The sequence below is a fragment of the Antrostomus carolinensis genome, unplaced genomic scaffold (assembly GCF_000700745.2).
Source record: "Antrostomus carolinensis isolate BGI_N321 unplaced genomic scaffold, ASM70074v2 scaffold8795, whole genome shotgun sequence".
NCBI classification, from domain to species: Eukaryota; Metazoa; Chordata; class Aves; order Caprimulgiformes; family Caprimulgidae; genus Antrostomus; species Antrostomus carolinensis.
In genome coordinates this window covers 1-9,372 of record NW_010317038.1, presented here as the reverse complement: position 1 = coordinate 9,372, position 9,372 = coordinate 1, and the positions used below count along the sequence as shown (strand labels likewise).

The 9,372-nt window shown below is 54.7% G+C and overlaps 1 protein-coding gene across 1 annotated transcript; it reads left to right on the top strand.

Annotated features, from left to right (window-relative positions):
- The first annotated feature begins 4,307 nt into the window (after window positions 1-4,307).
- Window positions 4,308-9,200, top strand: IFFO1 (intermediate filament family orphan 1). Its single transcript, XM_010168441.2, has 10 exons — window positions 4,308-4,531; window positions 4,613-4,673; window positions 4,760-4,855; window positions 5,568-5,708; window positions 6,154-6,162; window positions 6,646-6,806; window positions 7,269-7,389; window positions 8,084-8,176; window positions 8,357-8,487; window positions 9,098-9,200. Exons 1-10 carry the CDS (start codon window positions 4,308-4,310, stop codon window positions 9,198-9,200), a joined length of 1,140 nt encoding a protein of 379 aa, XP_010166743.2.
- The last annotated feature ends 172 nt before the right edge of the window (window positions 9,201-9,372 follow it).

The window sequence follows — 9,372 nt, the reverse complement described above, 5'->3', positions numbered from 1 at the left end:
GAGCACAGGCTCTGGGCAGCACGAGGTGAGGTTGTAAGGCAAGAAACGTGGACCCCTGAAAGCATTTGTCCATACCTGGGTCTCCTCACTTGCCTCCTGGGGTTTGAACTCTCTCGGGATGCTTGCTGCAACTTTTTCCATCTTAATCAACCCAGTGTGAGAGGCTAGAAATGCTTTTCCAAGCAGGGAAGAAATAACATGACTCCAGGAGCTGGTGTTTTAAAGGGGAGGGCATCTGGAAACACTCAGGAAGGAGGAGCAACCGGAAAGTAGGTGAGGAAGGTGAACATGCAGCAGTGAGTGGGTTTGGGTTGGAAAAGGCTGCTGGGTGCTCTGGGTATACTGGAAGGTGTAGAGAAGCCCCTCAGCTGGGCAGCTGGCTCCCTCCGGCCCTTTCCCTCCCGAGTGCTCTCCCAGGCGGTGCCTCAGCAGCAGCAAGCTGTGCAGGAGCACCCCACTCCTCGGGGGCTTTCCTCCCAACCCAAAATAGCTGCGGTTTGGCATGTGCCTCAGAGAAGGGCGAAGCAGAATGCAAAGATAATCTCTTGGCCAGTTCTTCTTTCCTATGTGGGGCGGTCACTGCTCTCACATCGTGCCGGCGACACTTTTGTTTCAAGCCAGTTTCCGAAGCTGCTCCCAGATCTGCACGTAGGATGAGATCAGGCAGCGAGCTGGTGAGACTGTCACTGGCGACTGACACCACCTGAGCAACTGATATTTTTTTTTTTTTGTGGAAGAAAAGTCACTTTACGATGCTTTAGAAGCACTTAGTAACTGATTATATACCCAAAGGAGCAAAATGGGGTGTGCTGTCCACGGGAGCCATGCCACTGACCTGTGCTTCACAGCTGTGGGCTCTGGTGCTGAGATCAAGGCTGGAGATCCAAGGTGACACCTTATGTTTTTTGGTTTTAGAAGGCTTTGGCTGAGCAGATTTTCTTGTCAGATGCTCTGAAAGCACTGAGCAAGGCATGTGGAAAGGAAGAGTTGGCATCTCTTCTTTCCACCCCTTGCCACGTGTGCCTCAGGCCTTTTATTATTAAGCCAGGAGTCAGCAGCTCTCCTTACCTTGTGTTTTCAGATCAGATCGTGGGGAGCAGGAGCCACCTTTTTGGCCTGGAGCTCTTGAGCCTCAGCCACTCGAAGTGGGTCAGCCAGCACTGAGTTCAGTTTGTCGGTGCTGCTGAAACTTTGGGAGAAAGGAGAGCTTTTTGGGGTTGTCCCACTCCGGCAAGCAGGCTTTGGAGAAGGCTGGAGGCGGGTGGGACAAAGGGAGCAGGGGGTACCACGAGGTGACGCAGGCCAATGTTGTTGTTGGGATCTATTTTTGGACTGTGTTACCAGGAGCTGGGGGAAAGCAGACCCCACCCCCAGACCCTTTCCAGCACTGGGAACTTTCTGACGGGTGCAACCAGGTCCTGAGTGGGGGAACGGGATAGGAGGATCCCATTTCCACACCCTTCCCCGTGCTGAGGGCTGACGCTCATATCCCCCAGAAGCAGAGACCTCTGTGCCATGGCAGACTGTGATCTGCTGCCGGGGACAGTGTGGCCGGTGTCATCCCTTTGCCACTTGCCTGGGAGCAGAGGAAAATGTCAGTGTTAACACAGGACTTCCTGGTTCTCTGACCCGTGGCTTGGGTGCTTGAGCTTGTGCTTTCTTTGGGGCAGCATTGCCACTGTGCTCACCATGGCACTTGGAGCAGTGCAGCAGCAGGAGCTTCTCTCTGGATATTTCAGGCAGGGCCTGAAATTCAAGTCTTGGATCTCAGAGGGGTGTGGGGGCAATAGGGAGGGATGAGAAGAGATGCAGCAGCAGGAGGAAGGCTCACAGGAGCCACGCTCAGGAGGAGCAGACACAGGCTAGGTGGCCCAGAGAGGGACAAAGGGTGCCTGTGAGTGTTGTACAGACCAGCGTCTCATCAGGTTTGTGCTGTGTGCTACATCTGTGTTCCCAAGTAGTTTTTATCTTAGATGCTGCAAGAACACGCTGGAGGTTTGGGGTGAGTAGTGACCTTTATGGATCATCTAGTCCAACCCCCTGCCTTGAGGTTTCACTAGATCAGGTTGCTCAAAGCCCTGAACACTTCCAGTGATGGGGCATCTACGACTTCTCTGGGCGACCTGCCCCAGTATCTCAGCACCCTCATCGTAAAAAAATTCTTCCTTATGTCCAATCTAAACCTGCTCTCAGTTTAAAACCGTTGCCCCTTATTCTGTCACTAAGGGCCCTGGTAAAAAGTCTCTCTCCATCTTTCTTATAAGCCTTCTTTATATATCGAAAGGCTGCAAGAAGGTCTCTTGTTGTTGTAACTGCCCTCCAAGGAGGTGCCCCAGGCTGTAGGGTGTTCACCAGTAAGGTGAAGCTCAAACATAGCTATGGCAAGAGAGGGAAACGTGCAGCTTCAAGCCCCAAGGGTGCTCCGCAGCACCGACGTACGCCAACAGTGCAGCACTGGGTAAGGCACCCCGGCGACTTTTGCAGTCAACAGGATTTTTAAAGATGCTGGGGGGGTTGATTTATTTTGCTGAGTGAACTTCTTGAGGGGATACACCTTGGGGAGTGGGGGCTGAAGGGACAGCATCACATTTTATCATGTCCCCGTGCATTTGGGCAGGCTGTTGCCTTGTGACAGTGCAGGAAGGACGCAGGTCTCCCCTCAGCGTGTGCCGGCGACCGTGGGGTTATGCGGGGCAGCGACCTGACGGCAGCTGCGGGTATGGTGCTGCAGGCAGGTTATTATTAGGAGTGGTGCATTGCAGGAGGGAGCAGGGAAGAAGGAGCCAGGCAGGAGGAGAGCAGGAGAGGGGTTGGTAATGGATGGGTGTGCAGATTCGTCACTTGTGGGTTGTGCTGTTCCCTCCTGCTTTTAAATCGCTGTTTATCTGATCTGTCCTTATCTTCCATAGTATTGGCAGGAACTAAATTCTGCCAAGGATTTGCAGCTGTGCTGTACTTCCCCAGTAAGTCTGGGCTATGTAGAGACCCGGAGGGAGGCGGGGACCAAAAAAAGAGAGGAAACGTCATGCCAGGAAAGATGCTGAAAATTTTTTCTTATGGTGGAAGGCATTTTTCTCCCCAGGGAGGGAAGCCTTGTTCAAACAGTTCCCATATAAGGGCAATTCTACCTTTTAACTTTCTCTTTCCTTCTCTCTTTGTTTCCCTCTTACCCCAAAGGCATGTGAACCCCCTTTGATTCCCTTTCTGTGGCTGCGCTATGGAGTCAACACTGACGAGAGGACTGCATGCTTTCTCCTTGTTTGAGGAAGGAGCAGCATTACCAGCCTTAAGAACTTAGAAATTCTTAATCCAGGACTCTCCCATGTCATTAGATTGTCCTGATACCCCAAGATAACAAGTGCAAGGGCTTTTCATATGCTTTCTGGTCTCCTAGACTTTAGCATTTATTTCTTAAACTTGGTGTGAGTAAGTGAGAGGAGACATTTTTGTCACATCTTTGTGCAGGGTCATAGCGCCTGAGTTGGTGCTTGCAAGCATTAAATAGAAACCAGAGATCACAGCACCAGGCAGAGCCCAGCTCTGGTTGCTTTCCCAGAGAAATCCTGCTTTCTCGGAGAAATCTGTCTCTCCCAGAAGAGCCAAGAGCCGGGTAAGAATGCAGCAGCCCTGCCCTGTGCTGCACCGCAGCACATGCCAGCCCGTCTGCTCTGTGATGGGATAGTCATTTAGCAAAGAGCAGTACAGCCTGGTGGCCTCCCAACAGACCATGGACTGGGCCAAGACCGCAGCGTGGCCCAAGATGATGATCTCATGCAGTGAAATTTAATACAATAATTGCTAGGTGATGTGTCTTTGTATAGCAAGGCCGGGCACCTTGCAGCTCAGCCTTTTGCAAAGCTGCAGAGCCTGATACAGTACCCACTGTCCAAGCTGGTATAAACTTGGACAATCCATCCTGCTTCCTTGTAGGATGAAACAGTGTTCTTTAAACCAACCTGTTATGTGGCAGGACAGCCAAGGAGACTTGTGCCCCTGCCTGGGTAGCGTGGCCCGGAGTGGGGCAGCCCTCTGCATTGGTACAGGCAGGAGAGCAGCCCTTCATGTTGAGAAGGCCATGCACACTGTGATGTGGTTTGGTATTAGGTTGGGTTTTGTGCTTCTGGACAGCCTGAACGCTGCAGACACACAAATGCGGACACAAATACGATGCAGGTGGGGACAACTCTGCGATACCTGCACGCCTGTTACGGGGTGTTGGAGCTGAACCTAATGTGACCTGAGGCCAAGGGGCTTGGGGACAGATGGAGAGGCTGGTGGGCTGTGTTGGGCCATGGGCCAGCTCCAGCATGGAGTGGTTGGTGTCCCCAGCTCCCCCCGGCGTGGAGCAGGCAGCTGTTGGCCAGCCCACAGTGGGGCCAGAGGAGAGCGTGGTGGGGCAGGGTTTGCGGCCGAGGGGGACTAACAGGCGTTTGGCAGCTGCTGTCGTCTGGAAACAAGCGGTGATGCATTCCTGGGCATGTTCTCCTTCCCGCCCCGGTGCCGTCATCAGCCCCTCTCGGATAGCTTTGGGGTGAGCAGCTGCTGCTCCCTCCTCTCCAGCAGCCAGCGAGGCCAGGCTGGTGGGATCTGACCAGCGCATTTGTCTCCCTAGATGGGAAGAGGAGTACACGGTGCGTGTCCAGCTTCAGGACCGGGTGACCGAGCTGCAGGAGGTGAGCATCGCTGTCCCCCCGCTTCCTCTGCAATCCAGCTGCCCTGCACTGATGCTGATTTGTACATCTCCCTCTGCCCGGGGCAGGAAGCCCAGGAGGCTGAAGCCTGCCAGGAGGAGCTGGCCATGAAGGTGGAGCAGCTCAAGGCAGAGCTTGTTGTCTTCAAGGGACTGATGAGCAATGTGAGTCCCTAACCCCTCTCCCACCTGGTAGCGATGGGGCTGCAGAGAAAAGCAGTTCCTTAGAATCTTGGAATGGTGTGGGTTGGAAGGGACCTTAAAGCTCATCTAGTTCCAACACCCCTGCCATCAGCAGGGACACCTTCCACTAGACCAGGTTGCTCAGAGCCTCATCCAACCTGGCCTTAAACACTTCCAGGGAGGGGGCAGCCACAGCTTCTCTGGGCAACCTGAGCCAGTGTCTCACCACCCTCACAGGAAAGAATTTCTTCCTCATATCTCATCTCAGTCTCCCCTCTGCCAGTTTAAAGCTATTAGCCCTTTCCCTGTCCCTCCCTGCCCTTGCAAAAGTCCCTCCCCAGCCTTCCTGGAGCCCCGTCAGGTACTGGAAGGACACTGTAAGATCTCCCCAGAGCCTTCTCTTCTCCAGGCTGAACAGCCCCAACTCTCTCAGCCTGTCCTCATAAGAGAGGTACTCAAACCCTCAGATCATCCTCGTAGCCGTCCTACTTGTTCCAGTAGGTCTAAATCCATTTTAAAGCCATTGACCTTGGTGGGGCATGTCCAGCACAGAGGTGGTCTGGTGGGGTTGGTCCAGGATGCAGTGAGCAAAGTGTGGATGCAGTCCTGCGGCACAGAGGGGAACGCAGGGGCTCTGCTTGCCATTTGCCTAATCTTCCTCCTTTGTCCTCCTCCTGTGGTGCTGTGGGTTCAGAACATCACAGAGCTGGACACTAAGATCCAGGAGAAGGCCATGAAGGTGGACATGGACATCTGCCGGCGCATTGACATCACTGCCAAGCTGTGCGATGTGGCACAGCAGCGGAACTGCGAGGACATGATCAAGATGTTTCAGGTGAGAAGTTCCTGCTTCTGCCCCAGGTTCAGATGCTGGCTCTGGGGAGGAGAGTTCCCAAAGAAGGTAGAAGAGACACCACCAGCCCCCTGTTAGGGGAGACACTTGGTCACCCTCGCTCCTTGTAGTCCCGTGCTCTCTGTCTCTCTTGGGAGGACCAGGCGAAAGGGTGCGGAGAGGAGGTGGAAAGCTCCAGATGTTGCTTTGGGCATCGAGAGTCCCCTCAACCCCTGGCTGAGCTGTTGTGTTGGGCCCGGGGACCCCGCAGTGGTAGGGGAGCAGCTGCAGGAGGGAGACGAGTTGTTTGAGTGTCTGTCTCTAACTCCATCTCTCTCCTTCCCCTTCCCCTCTCCGTCATCTTCTCTCTGTCTCTCTTCTCTGTCTCTGTCTCCTTTCTCTCTCTCAATGTCGCTGCCTTTCTGTCTCGCTCTCTTTGTCCTTACAGAAGCAACTGGTTAGTTCCATTCAGTTGGGAAAGTGTACAAATTTTAAACTTGCTATAAATAAGGTCGGACTGTAAATACTGACATATTTCACATTTTTTCAGACTCTGTCTCTTTTTTCCTGTTTCTGTCACTGTGTTTCCCTGTCTCTGGACTGGGGTGGTGGGTGGTTTGACTTTTTTTTTTTTTTCCCTGCAATAAAACCACATTGTTTTTTTTCTCATCAGATTCATAGATTCCACTTTTAGTTGCTTAGTTTTAATTTTAGAAAATGCTAAAACCATGTTTTATCCATTGCATCATCTTTAACCTGATCATAATGAGCCCATCTCTCTCTCTCTTTCTTTTCTTCCTTCCTTTCTTTCTTTTTTTCTCTCTTTCCATGCCTTTCTGTCCCTCCACCATTCCTTTCCCCTCCATCTCCTCCCAACTACCTGCTCCTGACCTTGGACCCGGCCTCGTTTCTGTAGTCTCTGCACTTGTCTCCCGTTAAGGTCCCAGCCTCGGTGGGGCGGAAGCGGGAGCGCAAGCAGGTCAGCGATGAGGACACCTCGCTGTCAGAGAGTGATGCCTCCCGAAAACCTGAAGAGGAAGAGGAGGACGAGACCACGGCCATGAGTATCAACGAGGAAATGCAGAGGATGCTGAACCAGCTGTGAGTGCGGCTGCTCCGCACTCTGCCGCTGGTGTCGAGCGAGGCTTCAGCGCCTGGGATGGGGAGGACAGGGATGGGCTGCAGTTCCCCTTCCCAGGGGAGGGCAAGATGGGAGGTGATGCCATGGGGCACGTACACCCTGTGCTCTGTGGTGCAGTGGGGTCACCCCAGGACACCTGAGCCCACCCATGCCATGGGTGGGAGGTGGTCCAGCTCTTGACCCTGCTTCCCGCCTTTCAGGAGTCCCTAATTGAATTTGCCAGGGCTCCTGACCATAAAGCCAGCCCCTTCCCCATCAGCTCTTGGGTTTGGGCATGCTTGAGCTCACCCTGGCCAGGCCTCCAGGAGCTGCAACCCTGCTGTGAGCAGGGGCAAGGCTTTTGGCGCCGCTGCAGCCCCCCACCTGCCCTGCCTGCCAGGGTTTTCCTGCTGCCTGCTGACGTGTTGTTCCCTTGTCCCCAGGAGGGAATATGACTTTGAAGATGACTGTGACAGCCTCACGTGGGAGGAGACAGAAGAAACGCTGCTCCTCTGGGAGGATTTTTCTGGCTACGCCATTGCAGCTGCAGAGGTGCAGGGGGAGGTAACCGTGGTGTCAGGTCCCCTCGGGGATCCAGACGTGGGTTGGGACACTCAGTCCTGCCTGAGCCTGGGAAGATGCTCCCTCAAAGACCAGACTTCAGCCCCTACATCCCTTGCAGGCCTGTACAGATGCTTCCCCTTTCCACCCCATCTTCTCTACCTGAATATGTTGCCACATCCTTGGGAAGGTCTCCTTTTCAGACAAACCTGAAAGATATGCCCACACTCACGGGGAGAGCCCCAGCCCTCCCAGAAAACAAGACCTCCTCTGGCTGGGCTGGTCTCTGGTGGTCCCTTGCTCGGGCTCTCCAGCCCACCTGCCCCCTCTGCAGCAAAGCTGCCCAAACAGAGGCCTCAACCTCTGGCCAAAGCCCTCGCCATCCCACATCATCAGCCCTTGGCAGTCCCCTGGGGTGTGTCATGCTGCCTGGGGACAGTCTGTGCTCTCCAAAGCTTCTGTGCACTGCTGGGCTCGTTCTGGGCTGACGTGCTCGTTGCCTGGTGTGGCAGGTCCTGGGTCTCTCTACTTGGCATTGGCAGGACTGACTCGTGCCTTATTTATACTACACTGCTTATCTTTCTTCCTCTTTTCCTAGTGTTGCCAGTTCTTTCTCTGATTTCTCTCTCTCTTGCCTTTGATTCCTCACATGGGACACCTCCCTGCCTCTGAACGTGCCGTCTGCTCTCCCCAACAGCAGGACGACAGCCTGGAGAAGGTGATCAAGGACACGGAGTCATTGTTCAAGAGCCGTGAGAAGGAGTACCAGGAAACCATTGACCAAATAGAGGTAGGAGGAAGAGGAACTGCGGAGGACGTGGCACAGAAGGGGGTGAAATGGGGGAATGGGTCCCTGGGGGAGGGAGACACCATGCTGGAGCAGATAGTTGGTAATGGGGGGCAGAACCTGCCCCCTGGCCTGCAGCACACCATGCCCTGGTCTTATCTCTGCACCTTTTCCCTTGTGTAGCTGGAGCTGGCCACAGCCAAGAACGACATGAACCGGCACCTGCACGAGTACATGGAAATGTGCAGCATGAAGCGAGGTTTGGACGTGCAGATGGAGACTTGCCGACGGCTCATCACCCAGTCTGGGGACAGGTAAGCTTCAGTGGGAGGGCTGAGATACCCATGCTGTGGGCAAGGACTGGAGCCAGGGTGGTAGTGAGTGGGAGCTGAAGCACAGGGTGGTACTCCTGCCCTGCCCTGTTGTGGAGAGAGAGTAGTTCCTAGAGGCTGTTGGATTCCTGGTGATCAGCCTCCACGCAGGTTGTGCTGCCACCTCTGCAGAAGGTGGGCTGTGCACGGGGGTCAGTTTTGACGGGTGAAGCTGGCCACCCCTGATGGAGAGAGGAGCTACTGTTGTGCAGGGACATCGCATGGGTCCCCACAGGTGTGGAGCCAAGGTGGCTCCAGGTTGGGGACCCAGGGTGGCTTTCACTCACCCCTAGCCTCACATGTCTTGGAAGGGTCCTGCCCTGGGCAGGCTCCCCCAGCCCTTCTTCATGCTCTGTACTGCTTGGCTGGTGTCCTCTGGGATACCCTCCCTAGCAACCAAGGATTCCCACGGACCCATGCATGCCCCAGGATCGCGAGAAGGGCACTTCAGCTTCTCTGATCCTTGTTCTGGTGCCCCCTACCCACACCAAAATGGGTCCTTTCCCTCCCTCTGGGCAGTGCTGTGACCACAGCCCTTTACTCTTCTCTGCAGAAAGTCTCCTGCCTTCACCCCAGCCTCCACCAGCGAATCAGCCCCGAACGAGGAGAGCGAGGAGTCTGACCGCGACCCCCCCAGCGATGCTTCCATCAGATAATGAGGGGATACCCCACTCCCTCGGACCCCCTTCCTGGCACGGGGGTGCCTGAGCCGCGCCTGGGAGAGACTGTCAGGGACATGGGAGCCACTGGTAAATGTCTGTCGCCCAGGCTCGCTCCTGTTTTGGGGTGCTTGGCAGATCCCGCACCCCCCTGCTGCCGGATATCTTG

Coding starts and splice junctions, on each gene's coding strand:
- IFFO1 (XM_010168441.2), top strand. CDS start 4,308: ATGGAGTGGTTGGTGTCCCCAGCTCCCCCCGGCGTGGAGCAGGCAGCT. Junction 7,390..8,083: donor CTGCAGAGGTGCAGGGGGAG/GTAACCGTGGTG, acceptor TCTCCCCAACAG/CAGGACGACAGCCTGGAGAA. Junction 8,488..9,097: donor ATCACCCAGTCTGGGGACAG/GTAAGCTTCAGT, acceptor TCTTCTCTGCAG/AAAGTCTCCTGCCTTCACCC.